The sequence below is a fragment of the Leptopilina heterotoma genome, unplaced genomic scaffold (assembly GCF_015476425.1).
Source record: "Leptopilina heterotoma isolate Lh14 unplaced genomic scaffold, ASM1547642v1 Lhet_391, whole genome shotgun sequence".
Lineage (NCBI taxonomy): Eukaryota > Metazoa > Arthropoda > Insecta > Hymenoptera > Figitidae > Leptopilina > Leptopilina heterotoma.
The window spans coordinates 283,681-304,782 of NW_025111059.1; the positions used below are offsets into that span (position 1 = coordinate 283,681).

At 35.1% G+C, this 21,102-nt stretch overlaps 1 protein-coding gene across 1 annotated transcript in view; it reads right to left on the reverse strand.

Annotated features, from left to right (window-relative positions):
- Window positions 1–21,102, reverse strand: part of LOC122506067 (membrane metallo-endopeptidase-like 1) — a 225,499-nt gene that overhangs the window by 26,641 nt on the left and 177,756 nt on the right. The window contains exon 8 of the mRNA XM_043618046.1: window positions 20,888–21,029. Coding sequence (XP_043473981.1) covers window positions 20,888–21,029 — 142 coding nt within the window. The remainder of the gene's footprint in view (window positions 1–20,887; window positions 21,030–21,102) is intronic.

The window sequence follows — 21,102 nt, forward strand, 5'->3', positions numbered from 1 at the left end:
TTTGCAGTAAACGCTTCTGTTTGGGAGCGTGTTGTTATTTTATCTTTGTTTTTTTCTCGTCGTTACCCGACATTACTTTATTATTAAGAGGGAGGAAAAAAAGTTGTGGAATTGATTGTTAATTTAAATAAGAATAGAAAAAATTCAACGCGAAATTCAATTGATGGAAGAAAATGTTTTACTTCGTAAAAAAAATTAATATATATATATATATATATATATATATATATATATATGGGCAAATCTATAAAAATATTACAAAGTGAACAAAAAATGTGTAAGACCTTCCCATCAATTAAATCAGTTGAAACTTTTTACTCGGAGGTTTTTGGGGTCGCCGCTGGACAATCTGAAGTCGGTTTTTCAAAATTCAAAATGGCGGCTCCATTATGACGGATGACAAATTTAAATAGTTGGATTTGATTTAAACTCGCTACCCACATAGCACAGTTTTTTCCAGGAAGTTTCCCACGTTAAGTTCGGAAATTTGACGTGTTAAGTTCCTGGAAACTTCCAGGAAACTTGATATGTCTCAAGATTTAAAGTTTCCACTGTTAACTTCCAGGAAATTATAAATGGAATTTTCCTGGAAAAAGGACTGGAAATTTTCTGAAAAATTTAAGGAAGTTTTTTTGGAAGTTTCTCTAAAATTATTTCTGTTAATTTCACAATTGTTCAGTAAATGTTTTTAGAAAATTTCCCCTAAAATAGAAACGAAAGTTTCTTGTATAATTTATTCGTTAATTTTACATTAATTATTATTTAAAATAATAATAAATATTTAATACTTATACAAAATGGGGTTTTTTCATAAAAATAAAATTAAAAAAATTACTTAATTAACTTATTTATACTTTTCCCGCAGTTGTTTCTACTATTTTTGTTTTTGGAAACCTTATATTAAAGAAGACAAACATGAAAATAAATTTGGGGGAACGGGGGATCGAACGCGGGTTTTGACGGATGCAACGCAACTACCTAACCAACTACGCTAAACTAACATGTGTGTAGAGGAAAAAAAAAATTTTCTCTTAAGGTACAGTAGGATTCAAGAATGCCTTCCTAGTATAAACTTGTCGCACTCATATGTTCCCATGGAAACATATGAGTGCGACACGTTCAAACTAGGAAGAAGGCATTCTTGAATCCTACTGTACAAGTAATCTTAATGGTTGGTAAATATGAATGGCGGGATAATTTAAAAATTTTATTCTCACAATTCAAATATTTCTTATATATAATTGTTAGAATTTCATTTTTATGGAGATTAATAATTTTAAATAGTGCTTATTACTGATTATTTTATACATATGAGAATAATTAAACAAGTAATACAAGCAGTTTTATACGTTAAATTAAGATATATTAAATACAAGTTTTTCTTTACCAGCATTATATCAATTACATTCAAAAATTTTGCTCACATCAATGATTTTCAATATCTACTATTTTAATAGACCCAAAAGAATTCAAATATTTAGAAAAAATTTGTATAAAATTGTACTCAAACATTTAATTATTTTTATAAATAATAAATATTTCACAGCAATTCAATTATTAACAAATTTTTTATAAATTTCTTTTCAATAATTCAATTAATTTCATAAATAATGAACTTTTTTTATGAATAAAATTTTTTTTTTGATTAATAAATTATTTGATTGGGGGTCATTCGCCCGACTGTACCCGCCCGACTGCTTATTCGCCCGATTGACATTTGGCAGAAAAAAAAGTGCCCGATTCCAAGGGCCCGATACATTTTGCCCGATTTTGAAAGCCCGACTTTACTTTGAAGGATACGAATTTTATTTTAAGAAATTCTTATATTGTAAGACATATTTTCCAGGTATTTTAAAATTTGGTCTTCGGTTTTGTAGTATTCATAATCCTCAGCAATGCGTCTCATACGCTCTTGTACGGCAATCCAACTTTTTTTAGGGGCTGCTTTCACAGATTTTCCCATGTTCATTTCCGTAATACACGCCTCTGTATCTTGCTGTTCCTTTTGAAATTCGACAAGACAGGATTATAAATCGGGATGCTTCTTTCCAATGACCATCCGGAATCGATTGTGCCACCCTTCGCTGACATTGTTTGTTCGATGCAAACCTTGAAGGGTGGCCTCGTATTGGTTCCATAATGCGATAGGGTACCTTGGCGGAACAGCTCTCGCACGACCTCGACGTGGACGACCTCTGATATAATTTTCATCAAAATATTTGCACATTACAAGAAATTGGTCTGGCGCATCGTTCAATAGCAATTGGTAAGCTGTAATGACGTCTTGGACCGGGACAATGGCTAAAGCAAGCATCATGTGACAATATTTCCTTATAGTATTGTCTTCCGTATTTTGATATGCTGCTTGCAATCCCTCATTCTGAATTCGTCGGTAAATCGATTGTCCCAAATGGAAAAAGCAGCAAACGATAGAAGTGTCTGGAAACACTGCAGTACTCGCATTTATAATTGCCATTTCAAAATCTGTTACGATTCGTTGAGGCCTACAGTGACGGATGCCAAAATCTTCAGCTGCTGCTATGATTGCCTTTAAAACCACTTCATATTGTGTAGATGTTTTCGAAGATAATAATGCATACACGAGTGGAAAAGGGACATGTACACTGTCGTCATTGGCGTGTCGACCCGGCCTCATAATTATTCCAATAACCGTGAAGACCTAAGGACATATATTAGCAAATAGTATAATTATATATTATATTTATTATTATTTTACGTAAATTAAAATCTAACCTGTGTGAAAATGTTGGGACTAACAGAGAAGGTTCCATCAAGGTACCAGGAAAAATATTGGCCAGCAACTCTAAATTCCTTCTTGTACCAAACACTAACACTGTCCCAGAATCAGCATCAAACTCTTCATCGGTTGTCGATTCATACAGTAGAAAAATTTCACCGGCGAGTGTATTTCGAAATCGGTCTGGGAGTTCCCGCAATTCTTCCAAAGATTGGGGATTCGGGGGCAAATCTTTTCGTCGACAACGTCTTAAGGTTTTTTTCAGATTAGTTCTCTCGGGAAGTTTGCTCAGTACTTCTGGGCCAAGCTGACTGAGCTCTGTACGCAAAATCTGGAAGAAAGAATAATAATAATAATAATAATAATAATAATAATAATAATAATAATAATAATAATAATAATAATAATAATAATAATAATAATAATAATAATAATTTATTAAATGGAAAAATGAATAAATAGTAGGGAAATTTTTTTTCTAACCTGTGCCGGTGGAAGCTCAGGATGTTCTTCCGCTTTTCGTTTGAGGTTGTTTTCTACGATTTCGGCTTTAGCCTCCTCTGGATCGGCAGGGTGTCTGTGTTCGGATTCTTTTAAAACATTCAATCCATCTTCGCCTGGAATGGTTACAACTCGAGCTGCACATTCGCCGCGACGTAACTTTCTACACGCCCAATTCATTTTCCCATTTGGTCCTTTCTTCGATCTTACATATACGAAACCTTTATAGATTAAATGGTTGTTGACAATTCGAGGTCCGGAAACATCTAAATCCATTTTCACAAAAAATTTTGGAGAAAAAAACGACAAATTTTGATAATGACTGCACTACGAATTTTGAATCGAATGACTGAAGTTTGTTTGTTTATATGTGAAGATATTCACTTATGAAAAGACGATCGCTGTTACCATGAAATTAACAATCGGGAAAAATATATTGTCGGGCGCTTGGAATCGGGCATTACGAGTCGGGCAAAAAAAAACGGGTTAATGTCCAGACGGGCTAAGAAATATACGGGCGATAGGAGTCGGGCGGATGAAGTCGGGCGAATGGGTGGGAACCAATTATTTTGTTTTAAGAATTAAATTATTTATTTAATATTTTATTCTTAAAAAATCGTCATTTTCAACGTTTTTCATAAATTTGAATAATTTCTAAAATTATGAACACTTTTTAATGCTCTTGAGCTTATTTTAAAGGTCATTTTCTACAGAATAAGAATTACTTAAAGATCAGTCAAGCGAAATTTGTTGTAAAAAAGCCCAGTAAATATTTACTTATCTTAAAATATAATAAAAACAAATTAATAAATAAAAACAAGTAACTTTAAATACAACCGAACAAACGTTAGCGCGAGTGAATTATATAATAATATTATTATGATATATTATTTTTTTAATTTCTATTATTACAATTATTAATTATTATTAAAATAATAATAATATTGAATGCATTTATTGAAAATAAATGCATTTAATATTTATTTCAATTTCAATAGGCAGACTATTTCAATGAAAAGAATTAATGCTGGTAAAGAAAAACTTGTATTTAATATATCTTAATTTAACGTATAAAACTGCTTGTATTACTTGTTTAATTATTCTCATATGTATAAAATAATCAGTAATAAGCACTATTTAAAATTATTAATCTCCACAAAAATGAAATTCTAACAATTATATATAAAAAATATTTGAATTGTGAGAATAAAATTTTTAAATTATCCCGCCATTCATATTTACCAACCATTAAGATGTACAAGTGTACCTTAAGAGAAAGATTTTTTTTCCTCTACACACATGTTAGTTTAGCGTAGTTGGTTAGGTAGTTGCGTTGCGTCCGTCAAAACCCGCGTTCGATCCCCCGTTCCCCCGAATTTATTTTCAAGTTTGTCTTCTTTAATATAAGGTTTCCAAAAACAAAAATAGTAGAAACAACTGCGGGAAAAGTATAAATAAGTTAATTAAGTAATTTTTTTAATTTTATTTTTATGAAAAAACCCATTTTGTATAGGTATTAAATATTTATTATTATTTTAAATAATAATTAATGTAAAATTAACGAATAAATTATACAAGAAACTTTCGTTTCTATTTTAGGGGAAATTTTCTAAAAACATTTACTGAACAATTGTGAAATTAACAGAAATAATTTTAGAGAAACTTCCAAAAAAACTTCCTTAAATTTTTCAAAAAATTTCCAGTCCTTTTTCCAGGAAAATTCCATTTATAATTTCCTGGAAGTTAACAGTGGAAACTTTAAATCTTGAGACATATCAAGTTTCCTGGAAGTTTCCAGGAATTTAACACGTCAAATTTCCGAACTTAACGTGGGAAACTTCCTGGAAACTTCCCGGAAAAAACTGTGCTATGTGGGTAACGAGTTTAAATCAAATCCAACTATTTAAATTTGTCATCCGTCATAATGGAGCCGTTATTTTAAATTTTGAAAAACCGACTACAGATTGTCCAGCGGCGACCCCAAAAACTTCCGAGTAAAAAGTTTCAACTGATTTAATTGATGGGAAGGTCTTACACATTTTTTGTTCACTTTATAATATTTCAGTTCCGGAAGGGGTTAATAATAAGTGTTAAACATTGGGGGCATGGGTTAAAAATGAATCACGCATACGAATTTGTGGTGCTAAAAGATTCTTGAACACGTATGCAAAGTGACATCTATGTATACATACAAATTAATAAAAAAAATTTTTTTTCTTAAAAGTCAAAAGTTTTATGGATTTGCCCATATATATATATATATTTTCTATTCTTATTTAAATTAACAATCAATTCCACAATTTTTTTTTCCTCCCTCTTAATTATAAAGTAATGTCGGGTAACGACGAGAAAAAAACAAAGATAAAATAACAACACGCTCCCAAACAGAAGCGTTTACTGCAAAAAACAAATTACGTAGATCACCACACCTTCCCAAACAAGAATCGACTTTTCAAGTAGTATGGAAAACGACGGTGATAATACTAATACCACGAAAACCGTATTAGAAAACGTTGAATCTTTTCAACAAAACACTATCTACCCCATTTCTGACCTAGGCACCGGAACAATTCCAAAAACTCTAGCCACAAAGCGCCGCGTCGGTTCTTCAATCCGAGCCCTCAATTACATACAACACCAATTACTACCAATCAATTTAAACAAACTTATTTACAACTCGAATCTTTAATTCTACAACAAACAGACTCAAATAACTAATTTAAATCCCATATAGAAAAAATGATCGACTCTCACTTACAAGAATCGAAACAACAGTTAAAACTATACTACACTAAAAACCAACGCGAATTAAAATTACTAGAAAATAAAACTTCCCAATCAATAAATACACTCCGCAAAGAAACCACGATAGCAATAAACAATCTCACAAAAAAAATTCTGATCTTTAAACAAAACAAGTGCAATCACCATGGCATGACTCACGCTGGGAGTCCATCGAGCACCCACTTGACACCACCGGGGACAACAAACTAGAATTTATTCCACAACCCCTACCCGTACTACAACAACGGTGACAGCCACTTGTACAACGAGAAGCGCGACATTAAACAATAACTCTGCAGTCACAACTACCTCACTTCCAAATTTCGCTACTCCTTCTCTAGGAACGACTATTCCGTCTCGCACACTACGGTTCGACGGTTTACCAAATTTCTTAAGGTAAACCTCTACATCGTTTAATAATCCGATTATGCAACCTCAACAAGTACCATCTTGCCAACCCATTGCCCCACCGCAACTAACACCGAGGAACTTAACACCTAATTTATACAAAATCGTCAAATCGTGGGAACTCACATTCCCCGGCAAATTAGACGCCGACGAATTCGAACGAAAGTTAACTGCTTCCGCAATTAACTCCAATGACGCCCTAACGACGTTATCTAAAATCCTTTCGGACAACGCGAATACCTGGTTTGCAAAATTGCGAACCACTTGGCAAACATGGGCCGAATTTTCCTTAAAATTTAGAAAAACATTCGTTGACACCAACGATGATGAACAGATCAACAACAAAATTCAACGCGCGGTCCAACAGGAAAATGAAACCGAAATCGAGTTTGTAATCCGAATAAGCGCACTTTATAATAAATGACAAGAAAAAATTTAAACAAAAAATCAATTAGATAAAATTTATTCTGCCCTCCACTCTGAATTAATATATTACAATTCGACCGCGAAAGCTTTTCTTCCTATGACGAACTAATCGAAAAAATCAAAAAAATATGAAGAGGAATTTGCAACAATGCAATTAACGAATAAATTACGCGAAATTGATTCAAGAAAATCGCATAAGTCACGCGGAAAAAATCAGTTGAACGCTATTGAAACTTAAACGCCGCCAACCAACGGAGAACCGCAAAGTACTGCGAAACCGGAAGTAAAACCAGGTACCGAAACAAAACAAACGAAAAACAATAAAATACAAAATAAAAATAATACTGAAACTAACAAACGAGATATTTATAAACAACAAATAAATAGCCTTGAACAAAAATTAAAACTCCAAAACTTTAAATTTATTAACAAAACAGGTAAAAATTCTACCACCGCGGCCCCTGCCCAGGCCCGCCTACCCTACGCGCAAAGAACGGGACCGCGGCGACAAACCGCGGAAAGACGATAGTCAACAAAAAAGCCACCAAGGCGGAAAACAAAATAGCAACCCCGGCCGTGGAAACTGTTGGCGTGGTTTTTGACGCGGATTTAATAACAATTATAATTATTATCCAAATTTGCAATAATTCCCGCCTATGTACTTCCCAACTCCGCAAGCACCACCGCATCCGGCTCTACCACTGTGGTTTGGTTATTACAACCCTGAACAACCCGCATTCGGACAAAATCAGTCCAATCCGTCTCAGTCAAAAAACGACCAAGACGCCAGGAGAGAGTAATTCTTCCTGGCGAAAATTTAGCAAACCGCGTTACAACCGCCCAGCAATCAACCCCAAGCTGCAGTAATGCGATCCCAGATTCAACGTGTACCTCTCAGAAGTACTAACGCTTAATAAAGCATGTACCGGTATAGACTACACTAGTGACTCCGATCCAGATTCACGGGAATACACTGCCTTTGTAGTACCCGGTCGCGGACAATTCGAATGGGTACGAATGCCCTTCGGTCTCACTAACGCGCCGGCAACCTTTCAGGCGCTAACCGATCGTCTTAAAGAAAAGTTAGTAAAATATATACGCGATAACAATCGCGGAGTCTCCCGGAAAGACTCTACGATCAAGTCCATGCATATTTAGATGATTGGATACTCATCTCGCGGACATTCGAAGAACATATCCTGCTGTTGGATATTGTATTCAATATATTACAGGAAGCAGGGCTCTCAATTAATAGAGAAAAATCTCACTTTTCTAAACCCTCAGTGAAATACTTAAGATTTCTTTTATATAGGGGCGGTCTTAAACCAAATCCTAGGCGAATCTAACCGATTTTCGAACGGCCAACTCCGCGGAATCGGAAAGAGTTAAGACAATTTAACGGATTGGTTGATTGGTACCATAGGCGCATACGCAACATCGCTAGAATACAGGGCCCGCTCAACAAATTAGCCAGCCCCGAAGTACCCTGGAATTGGACCGCGGAACATGATAAATCTTTTAACGAAGTCAAAGAATCCTTAAGAAATGCTTTAACTCTCGTGGCTCCGCGATCCGAACTCCCTTATCTTCTTTATACAGACGCAATTGACACCGGTATCGGTACGATTTTAACCCAAAAAGACGGAGACTGCGAAAACCTCAGGGGTCGTTCATAAACTACGTCACACTCCTAGGGGTGGAGGGGTGTCAAGCTGTGTGTGACGAAGTGTGGAAAAAAAATTTTTTGTATGTAAAAAATGTCACGAAGGGGCGGAGGGGGTAAAATCAGTCCGAAAAAGCGTGACGTAGTTTGTGAACGACCCCTTATTACCTGTCTAAGCAGACATTTAAGGGGTGCGGAATTAAATTACACCACTACTGAAAAGGAATGCTTGGCAGTAATTTTCGAGATCAGAAAACTCCGTTGCTACCTAGAAGCCACAGAGTTTACGGAACTAACAGATCAGTCGAGCTTGATCTCGCGGTAGGCTCGCGCGATGGGCCTTAGAATTATCAGCTAATTAAGTTAAAATCGAACACCGTAAGGGTATCCTAAACGAAGCCCCAGACACGCTCTCTCGTCTTTACGAAGATGCATCTGAGGACGCGCCTCTGTTAGGACTAAATAATTTTCTTAATCAATCATGGTACGAAAATATGGTAAAACGCGTACGCGATAACACCACACGCTTCGAACGTTATCGTTTTGATTCCGACGATATACTGTACTATTTTAAGCCTAATCAAATTAAGGAGAGTATTGGCGATAATAACGCATGGAAAAAGGTATTAAAAGAGGATGAAATTATCCCAGTATTAAAAGAATACCACGACTCCCCTCAATCAGCACATCAGGGTACAGATAAAACATATCATGCGATTATCAACCTCTATTATTGGCCCGGCATGAGCAAATATGTAAAACGCTACATTAACAAATGCGAGGTATGCCTAAAGTGTAAACCTAAAAATACCCCCAACTCAAGGCCTAATGTATCCGCGGAAATTAAGAGAACCATGAGAAACCATATCTCTCGACATTATTATTATCTCTTCCGAGGTCAAAATCCGGTAAACGTTATGTACTTGTCTGTGAAGACACGTACACACGGTATATAGATTATTTTCCTCTGTCCAAAGCCGATGGACCTAAAATTGGCAGAGCTTTGAACACTCTTGTCAATTGGTGGGGAACCCCGAGAACCTTTATAACCGACAACGGCACGGAATTTGTCAACCGCAATGTCATGAACTTCATGCGTAAAATCGGATCCGAGCAGTACACTACGCCAGTGTACCATCCGCAATCGGACCCCGTAGAACGCGTTAACCGCAACTTAAAGACAATAATCGACAACCTTTTAGGCACAGATCACTGCGAATGGGACACGTTCTTGGAAAAGATCCAATTCTCCTACAATAACGCTACACATTCGTCTTAAGGAGTTTCTCCTGCCTTTTTTAATTTTGCCCGCGAATTGAGACGTACTGGTAAACAACTCCCTGACATTAACGTCGTTGACATAGACTCGACAGAAAATACTAACGATTGGTTAGACCACGTCAAACATATGGAGTCACTCCGCGTTAAGATAGAAGCAACAATGTCTAAGGCAGCCAAGAGACAAAGCGCGACCTGTAATAGAAATAGAAAGGCTGACTTCGGTTTTGACATAGGAGACCTTGTGTTTTACCCCAATAACATCTTGTCCAATGCCGCTCGAAATTACAGTTCAAAATTGGCACCAAGATATAGAGGCATCCGGTTTGATTGCTGTGAGAAGAAAGGATTTTGAGAAATCCAATTCCAAGATGCAAGCTCTAATTCATCAATTGGAAGAGCGAGATGAATTAATCGAATCACTCAACAACCAACTTGGAATCACGCAACAACAACGCCACATTCCAGTTAATGTCTACGGAGACATCGCCGAGGTTTACCGCAAGCTTCTCGAGACCGCTGAAAGAGTACACGAGAAATCCAGGGCACTTACCGAAGCAGAAAGAAGCCTCACCGATCAACAGGCCGAAATCAGAAATATGAAAGCAGATTTGGACTCCTACGACTATCATAGCCTTCTCCGCGATTTCAACTCGTAAAAACAACTGAACAAACAATATAAAGACTTGTTCACGAAAACGATGAGCGAAATTTATCATGCTCAGGTAGAGCACCGCGAACCAAGGCTACGCCCGAAAGCGCCGGAAGGGTGTTTAAACTTCGGCAATGCAGGCCACAGTTACCGGCTTTGCAAGAAAGAATACACATGAAGTTACTGTCAACGTTGTGCAGTAGTAGGATTTAGTTCTGAAGATTGTCCTTGGCCGCACTACCAAATGGTCCAGGGTGACTGGATCACTACCAGGTGACTGAAGCGCAAAGGTGCAAACACTGCTGGCGACCACGAAATCTACCCGATGTTAATTACTACGATTGTCGAAAGAGGATGACAGAATATTACCCCGTAAGCTACAACAGTCTGCCCCAGAAGGATGAGGTCCAAAAAATCGAATTACCATCTCTTGTTGGCACAGGAGCCATAAGAAAAACTACGGCAACATCTTCGAGATCCGCGGAATCATCATCACGTACCTATGAGCGACGAAGAGGAAAGCCTCTAACTCAAACTATGAAGGAAAGCTGTCAGGCCGGAGAACCAAACGTGGTACCCCCCATCGATAACCGGACAATCACGGCAGTCAAAATGGAATTGATTTAAAAAAGGATTAATCAACTCCTAATTCTACGTTTACCATCGCGAAAATTAATCGATAAATCTGTTTTTTTTATATTCTCTTTACTTTTCGTTCTTTTGTTTAAAATAATTTGTACAGCGTTTAATAAAAAAAAATTCCCTTTTATTTTTTTGTTTAATCGGTTCTTTGAAAAAACACAGACTAGTTGAGACAAACAGTCAAGAGCAATTTTTTCTGTCTCTATCTAATTTCAATTTAATTTTGTTTTCTTTTTTAATTATCATTTTTCATTTAAGTTTTGTTATAGAGACAAATGGTTCAGATCTATTACTACCAGGGGAAAAATTAGCCAAACATTTAAGCTGCTAGTAACGCCAATTCAGAAGGGGAGAGTTGTAACGGCTCAAGCCATTAATTCATCAAAAAAATATTAATTGGCGTTGCTAGCAACTCCTTATTTTGAAATTACCGCGGATAATGTCACGTGATTGATAGATGGTGTGTGTGTCCGCCCAATTAGCAGACGACAAACGCACGTTTTTGCGTTTGCCGGAAAAATTGAAAAAGACGCCAGAGCGAAGCGATCTCCCGCGTACATCGCATACTAATTTCTGCTTCTCCGCGTTCAGCGATTTTCAATTTTGTACAACTATCAAATTAATATTGTTTATTTAGTGTACTCATTGTTTCTTTCATTACGTTTAGTGTGTGACTGATAATCGATTGGGATTTATCAGCGGATTACAAATTCGAGGACCAGAACGTCGCACAGTATGCAAACCTGCAAATTGAGTTTCAAAAAGGTCTACAGGCCTTATTTTTTAACCGAATTTATTATTTTTTTTAAAATGAAAGCTTACAAAATTGTAAAAAGCTTTGTCGAGCCTGATTTTAAAATTTCTATTTGTTTTTATTAATTTGTTTATTGCAAAGTTAACCAAAAGGTTGTTAGTTTTTTAAAATTCAAAATGGCGAATCCACTATGGCGGACGTCAAAGATAAAAATTCATCAGATTCACTTGAAATTCGTTACTCGGGGGTTTTTGGGGTCGCTGATTACGAGTCAGATGTTCGTTTTTAAAAATTCAAAATGGCGGATCCAATATGGCAGACGTCAAAGTTAGAAATTCATCAGATTTACTTAGAAATCGTTACTCGGGGGTTTTTGAGGTCGTTGATTACGAATCAGATGTTCGTTTTTAAAAATTCAAAATGGCGGATCCAATATGGCGGACGTCAAAGTTATAAATTTATCAGATTAACTTAAAAATCGTTACTTGGGGGTTTTTTGGGTCGCTGATTACGAATCCAGTAACATAAGAACATGCATCCTATTCAAGAAGCATATTTTCTATTAACAGTTAATTTAGCTTTAATGTCGAATTAGAGAAATGTTTATTTATGCCGAAAGAGAATGCCAACGTTGGCATCGAAACTTCGCGTGGACGACTGTTGTTTTAAATGTTATTGTAATAATTGCATAATCATTTCATCTACAATTTCTGATAAATTATTTTTTCATGAATTGATTGTGTAGATGTACAAACTCCCTTAATGTTGAAAATATGTAATTCGAAGTTTGTATGAACTGTGTTTATTACATAAAGAAAAACAAAAAATCAGCATTTAATCTGCCCTTTTCAGAGCTAATACATTGTTTCAAACACCAAAAAATTAATGTTCATTAGCCTTGGTAAGTAGGAAATCTGGAGTAATGATTTTACAGTAAATTAGATAAATTTGTATTTTTGACGTCCGCTATTTAAATTGTTAAAAACTAACATCCAATTTGTAATCAGCGACCCAAAAAACCCCCGAGTAACAAATTTCAAGTGAATCAGGTGAATTTTTAACTTCGACGTCCGCCATATTGGATCCGCCATTTTGAGTTTTTAAAAACGAACATCCAACTCGTAATCAGCGACCCCAAAAACCCCCGAGTAACGAATTTCAAGTAAATCTGATGAATTTTTATCTTTGACGTCCGCCATATTGGATCCGCCATTTTGAATTTTAAAAAACTAACGTCCGATTTGTAATCAGCGACCCCAAAAACCCCCGAGTAACGAATTTTATCAAAATCCATTAAAGAAATTGTCTTTTTTTACAATTTGTTATAGCTGTCAATGTTTGTTAACTTAATTTGTTTATAATTGTAAAAATTTCACCTGTTTAATTTTTGTTTTATTCAAGGAGTACACTAACATTAATTTTTACTAGTTTTGAATATTAAATATTTGATTTCATGAATGGGAGAACAAATTATTTGAAAAATTCTTCCTTTTGGTTAACTTTGCAATAAACAAATTAATATAAACAAATAAAAATTTCAAAATCAGGCTCGACTAAGCTCTTTGCAATTTTGTAAGCTTTCATTTAAAAAAAAATAATAAAATCGGTTAAAAAATAAGGCTTGTAGACCTTTTCGAAACTCAATTTGCAGGTTTGCACCACTGTGCGTCGTCGAACTGGTAAGTTCTGTCAATTCTCCTCCTTATGATCCATGATTGAACCTGAGAAGGAATTGCTCGTCGACAAGTTTGTCAAGTATTTTCATGGAAATCATCTCGTTCCAACATCACGGAAGTTTCACCGATATTGTGCTGATCAACCGAGTCTTACCCACGTTTCTTATTCTTTCGCATTTTAGTTAATTTATTAATCTCGAGTTGATTCGTCACACAGCATGCCACCAGAACCCTTGCCGGATATGGGTATATTATCTTAGGTTAACCCTCCGTCAGACACCAAGGGAGGGATTCCCTCTTCGGTTTCAGTATTTTTAAATAACTTTTGTTTTTCTCATTGCAAAATAAAATCAGTTTCTATACTTTTCGACGGTTCCCTCCTCAACACATTTCTAAAAAAGCATTTAGTTTAAACATAATTAATCTGCAATTATGAGGCTTCGAAGCTAATAAATATTAAAACAATGAGGAAATTTTAAGTAAAAAAATTAAGTTTTTAAAACATTTTTTGTTCCACTGGTGGTTAATGACAAAATTAGTTTATAAATATAAATTATTTAATGATTTTTTTGCTCATTTGTTAATGTTACATTATTTTTACATGTAAAGTGGAATTCCTTCGAAGATATGCATTCGTGTAATTAATTTTTATTTTTGATACCGTAAAATAATATTATTAATTTTATGATTTGGAATAATTTACTATATGGGCAAATCAATAAAACTTTTGACTTTTAAGAAAAATTTTTTTTTTATTAATTTGTATGCACATAGATGTCACTTTGCATACGTGTTCAAGAATGTTTTAGCATCACAAATTCGTATGCGCGATTCATTTTTAACCCATGCCCCCAATGTTTAACACTTATTATTAACTGAAAATTATTTCAGTTCCCTTCCGGAACTGAAATATTATAAAGTGAACAAAAAATGTGTAAGACCTTCCCATCAATTAAATTAGTTGAAACTTTTTACTCGGAGGTTTTTGGGGTCGCCGCTGGACAATCTGAAGTCGGTTTTTCAAAATTCAAAATGGCGGCTCCATTATGACGGATGACAAATTTAAATAGTTGGATTTGATTGAAACTCGTTACTGGGGGGTCTTTGGGGTTGCTGATTACTAATTTAAAGTTTAAATTAAAATTTTTTTTTTATTTTTTTTATTGTTTATACTCCTGCCTTATTGCACTGAAAAAAAAATTCGGCAGAATGTGCTTTTTACTCAGGCAATTTTTGCCTAAGAACAAAAGCAATACACGTAAAGCAATTGTTTCTTTTAAAAAAAGGCAATTTTTGCTTTTAAAAAAGGCAAAAATTTTAACTTAGGCAATTTTTACCTTTTTTAAAGGCAAAAATTGCCTTTTTTTAAAGAAACAATTGCTTTACGTGTATTGCTTTTGTTCTTAGGCAAAAATTGACTGAGTAAAAAGCACATTCTGCCGAATTTTTTTTTCAGTGTGGCCTTACGCGCTTCGACAAGAGTCCCCGAGAAATACTATTTTGGATTAAGCATAACCATTCTACTTATGAAATTTTTTCTATATATTAACCTTATTTTGCGTCTACAGCCGACTTTATTAGGAGTAGGGTAGAGCGGGGCTAGTTGAGCATAGGGGTAAGTTGAGTAACCGAAATATCTCAGGCTCTATAAATTGGCCGCTAATTTTTCAATGCCAGAAAGAAGCAGGCACTTGCGCAGTTATGTCCCCTCCTGCGCCTGCTTCTTTCTGGCATTGAAAAAATTAGCGGCCAATTTATAGAGCCTGAGATATTTCGGTTGCTCAACTTACCCCTATGATCAACTAACCCCGCTCTACCCTACTCGCATTCGCCTGGACCACCCGTCAATGGGTTTTCTCGCCAGAGAAGAGGGAAACTGTAGAAAACCTCTCCTGAGTACAACCGGTTTATCGACAGTCGAGTTCTAATGGTGTGTACCGGACAATAATCGACGGTCAAATTTGTCCAGTGGCTGATCCAGACAAGGTTTTTTTGGGGGGGCCATCCATTAAAAAAAATCAATATAATGTTATCTCTTTCTATCTTATAGGAATATTTGACTCTTGGGGGAGCAAGCACCCGTGCCCCCCTGAATCCGACACTGAATTTGTCTGCGTATTGGAATCTAAAATCACGTGAAACGACCTATTGCTGTACCTGCTTTCGGAAACTCATTTTCGCAATCACTAATTTTTTGAAAACCAATTACTAATATAATTAACTAGTCCCAGGGACACCTCAAGCATACTAAATCTGGTCTTGTGATGTATGTCTGTCTGTCTATCCATTCTTACATTCTTATTGAATGGAATCTTATTATTATTTAGTTTGCTCTGAGGTTTTCAGAACTAATTAGCAATTTAAACTGTTAAATTCAAATTTAAATTTAAAATGATTAATTGAACTTTTCAATTTTTAAGAATTCAACTTCTGAAATTTTAAGCATATTCTTAACTTATTAAAATTGATAGTTTTCAAAATCCTTGAGCGGCATACTTTTTTTTGAATATCTGTAAGGCAATGCTTCGATCACACTATACATGGACTTGTTTAAAGTAAAATTGTAGTTGTGCCTTTCAAAAATGTATAAATTTAAATAAAATCACGATTTGTAATAACATCTTTAAATTGTTTCTACAGGAATACAAATATAGGCACACTAATTAAAAAGGTCTTAAAATGTTCGATTTTTTATTGTCTATTTAGAAACTTATTGAACTTTTATTTTTATTCTACGCCGCTCTAGGTATTTTCATAAGAAGACGTTTAATTAAATTTTCTTAAAAAGTGTCATCATTCAATCAAACCTTCATATATTTTCTTACAGTCGTAGCACGCTAATGGGATAGTGAAAAAAGTTGGAAAAAATACGTCTTTTAGATATTTTCCTTGTAGCTAAATTAATATTTCACACGCCGCAAAAATAAAAACGTTAAAAATGTTTACTTTTCTGAGAGTTTCAAATGAAATTTAAGCGTTTTTTCAATTTTAAACTCATAAAATTAATTGACAAATTAATATTTTGTTCTAATACTGTACGTAAATGTTGCTTAGTATATAATTTAGGAAAATATGATTATACAATAAGTTTCAATCTAAAATAATACGGACTTTTAAGTGTTTGATTCGAGTATCATAAAAGTTAACAGTTTCGTGGATTTGCCCATATATTTGTAAATTTGTGTTAAAACTAAATTTTTGTTGATTCCTTCGTTTACGTTGTAATGCCGCTTATTTTACAATGTGGTGAGGGATACCCCTTAAACGTGTGTAATGGTGTAATTATTCCTAAGGTGTGTGACGGAGGGTTAAGGAAAACTACGGAGAACCTTAACTGAGTACAGCCGATTTATCGACGCCGAGTCTTGTATGTGTAAATTCGAAGTCTCAAATGTTACACTACTAGGTCCTCGACGTTCAAATCTCCCGCTTAGATTATATCACGTGACGGAAAAAATCCGAGGCTAACGGGCACGAACCATATACCCTTGGCTTACCGCGTTAGCCGAGCCGAGGCATTACACAGCCCCACAAAAAAAAGTGTCGTGCGCGGCAGACCAGACTAGTCATTTCCCATGTATTTTGACGCGCTGAGCACGAATCCGAAGTCCGTTTTGCTCCATCACGTCAGGATTTTTTTCTAACCTCAAAAAATCTGTCGGATTTTGAGAGGTAGGCTATTTTTTCTTAAATTAATGGATTTACTTCAAACTTGGTAACTAGGGGTTTTTTTGGGTCGCTGATGACAAATTTGAAGTTAGATTTTCAAAATTCAAAATGGCGGCTCCAATATGGCGGACGAATTTTTTTAAAAGTTAATGGATTTACTTCAAACTTGGTAACTAGGAGTTTTTTGAGTCGCTGATTACGAATTTGAAGTTAGATTTTCAAAATTTAAAATGTTGGCTCCAATATGGGGGACGAATTTTTTAATTATTGATGGATTTACTTCGAAGTTGGTATCTAGGGGTTTTTTGGGTCACTGATTACGAATCTATAGTCAGACTTTCACATTTTGAACCCCCTGCACGAAAAAAATGCCCGTGCACCGCTTGTCTCACTTCCAGTGCAGTTGATGCAGAGGTTGTCCGATGGAAGTGCGTTTGCTGTCTCTAAAAAGGGCCGTATATGATCCCTTTTCAAAGTGTAAGATTTGTACTGTAAATTAAAAACCAATTAATTTACTATTGACTAATTAAGGACCATTGGTGCACATATAGAGATAAACAGTGCACAGAAATTTTTTCCGTGTGGCTGCTCCGAAAGATTTTTTGGTAGAGTGTTGTGTAGCGGGAACTGTAATTTTTTGTTTTGTAATGAACTACTCTCAAGAACTGACAGTTGGGTCTCATTGCATCATAGAGATTAATTCGGCAAATGCACAAAACTTTTTTCATTGAGGTAATAATGTGACAATAAGATGTAAAAGTTAAATAATAAATTTTTAAGCAACGAGATAAAAAGGAACTTTAATATCCTCTATCCTTCACTATCTTATTCCTTAAAAATACATTGTTTACCTTGTACGCTTTGCACTTTTATTGTGTTTCAGCACAATACTAATCCTGCTGCTTCAAAAAATGTAGTAGGCGATGACAACTGCCCCGAAAGGGGATATGTAGAATGATTCGCTTCCTGTTTATCAAAGTAACGAAGCCAGCGTAGGCGCGCTGCCCTGCAGGGGGACGTTAGGGTGTGAGGATGATGCCGTAGTGTGTCCGACGACGAGGTGACTTTGTCCTCGTCAAAGTCGGAAAGCTCTCATACTTAGGCCTGGGGAGGTATGAGGGTTATCACCCCTAGAACGGCGGACTCACCTGCGATCGGGCCAGGATCCCTAACGTGCAGGTTTTCACATAAATCATGGCTTCTCAAAATCAAAACAATAATAAAACTCCAAACGCTTCAAAACTTAATTTTGCAGTAACAACGTCGGAACACTTATGCGACAGCAATGCAGATGCATTTTGTTACATATGTGGACAATTCGATGTCCCCAAAAATCGTAAATCAATAAATGAAAATATCAAACAGATCTACAAAGATTATTTTGATCTTGAGATAACCAATCAGGATAAAAATATTGTTCCACACAAAATTTGCAGTTCCTGTTACACAATGTTAACTCGTTGGAATCATAAAAAAGAGGATAAACTAAAGTTTATAAAGCCAACTTTGTGGGAAAAACCATTAAAACAAAAAGATTGTTATTTTTGCAACACCAATGTGCAAGGATATAATAACAAAAATAAAAAGAACATATTGTATGCTAATGTCCCCACTGTAAAAAAACCAGAAATTTCATGCAATCCACCTTCTTCTCCCAAAACCTTGGAAATTGACAGTTCAACTGAAGATGTTCTAGATTTTGAAAATAAAGACATGAGAACCGATGATGAGGACGACTATTACCTTCCGTATGATGAACAGGAGATAAATATTCGACAAACGTTTAACCAAGAAGAACTTAGCAATCTCATTAGAGATTTAAAATTGCCGAAGGATTGTGCAGAACACCTAGCATCAGTGTTGAAGAAGAAAAACTTGTTATCAAAAGGCACAACAGCTAGCTTTTATCGAGACAGAGAAAAGAATTCCGACAATATTTTACAAAAGATAAAAATCCGTCGTTGGTATATTGCTCAGATGTTGTCGGACTCATGAATAAATTAAAAATAAATATATACAAAGATTAAAATTGGAGACTATTTATTGACTCTTCAAAAAGAAGTTTAAAAGTAGTACTACTACATAATACTAATATTTATGCTCCAATTCCAATAGCGCATTCAACGGAAATGAAAGAAAACTATGAATATATGAAACTAGTTTTAGATAAAATTAGATACCGAGAACACAACTGGCAAATTTGTGGAGATTTCAAGATTTTAAGCATACTACTTGGACAACAATCAGGTTTTACAAAAACACCATGTTTCCTGTATTTGTGGGACAGTAGAGATCGAGCAAATCACTACTTTAAAAAACAATGGCCAAAAAGAAATTCTTTCGAACCAGGTTCAAAAAATATAATAGAAAATCCCCTAATCGACCCTTCAAAGGTGATAATTCCATCCTTACACACGAAACTAGGAGGAATGAAACAATTTGTCAAAGCCTTAGATAAAGAAGGAAACTGTTTTAAATACCTGGAACAAAAGTTTCCAGAAAAATCTGATGCGAAACTAAAAGAAGGGGTTTTTGACGGACCACAAATTCGCAAATTGTTAAAAGATGAGCAATTTATCACCAAGATGAATAAAAAGGAGAAAGCCACATGGCTTAGTTTCAAAGCAGTTGTCGAAAATTTTCTGGGTAATTACAAGAGTGAAAATTGGGAGCAAATAGTTAGTGATATAATTAAAAATTTTGGTAAGTTAGGATGCTTAATGAGCATAAAGATGCATTACTTAGACTCGCATCGGGATCGATTCCCTGAAAATTTGGGAGATTACAGTGAAGAACAAGGAGAACGATTCCATCAAGATTTTAAAGAATTTGAGCGTCGTTATCAAGGAAGATGGGATGTAAATATAGATGTCCGACTACTGTTGGATGCTGAAAAGGGATATTGTACCTGGAGGCACCAATTTGAAACGAAAACCATTACATAGATCCTTTGAGGACAAAAGAGTGCGCTACCATAAAAGGACGTGAATACCTTACTTATGTATATAAGAATTTCCATTTCGAGTTTTGAAAATCTAACTTCAGATTCGTAATCAGCGACCAAAAAAACCCCTAGTTACCAAGTTTGAAGTAAATCCATTAACTTTTAAAAAAATTCGTCCGCCATATTGGATCTGCCATTTTGAATTTTGAAAATCTAACTTCAAATTCGTCATCAGCGACCCAAAAAACCCCTAGTTACCAAGTTTGAAGTAAATCCATTAACTTTAAAAAAATTCGTCCGCCATATTGGAGCCGCCATTTTGAATTTTGAAAATCTAACTTCAAATTTGTCATCAGCGACCCAAAAAACCCCTAGTTACCAAGTTTGAAGTAAATCCATTAATTTAAGAAAAAATAGCCTACCTCTCAAAATCCGACAGATTTTTTGAGGTTAGAAAAAAATCCTGACGTGATGGAGCAAAACGGACTTCGGATTCGTGTTCAGCGCGTCAAAATACATAGGAAATGACTAGTCTGGTCTGCCGCGCACGGCACTTTTTTTTGTGGGGCTGTGTTATTCGACTGAGCTAATCCGTCAGTCTGCTTCCTATAATAATAATTATTTAACCCATTTTTACTATCAGTCCCTCAAATTCGTTAATTTCCATTAAAAAATAAAGATTAACTATTTTTTATTTAATTTAAATAGAAATAGATTAATTTTTAAACTTACCAAGAGTTCGCTGATCAGTGTTTTCTAAAATTTCTACCAATGTTTCAAAATGTTGTTTATTTGCAATTTGAAATAATTCGTCTCCATTGAGTTGTACTTTTGCCTCATTAAAATAATCGGTTATTATTTTTTTCCAATTAATCTATTGTTATAATTATTGGATTAATAGAAAAAATATTTTTAAAATAGTTTTTATATTTTAATGAATAACAGAA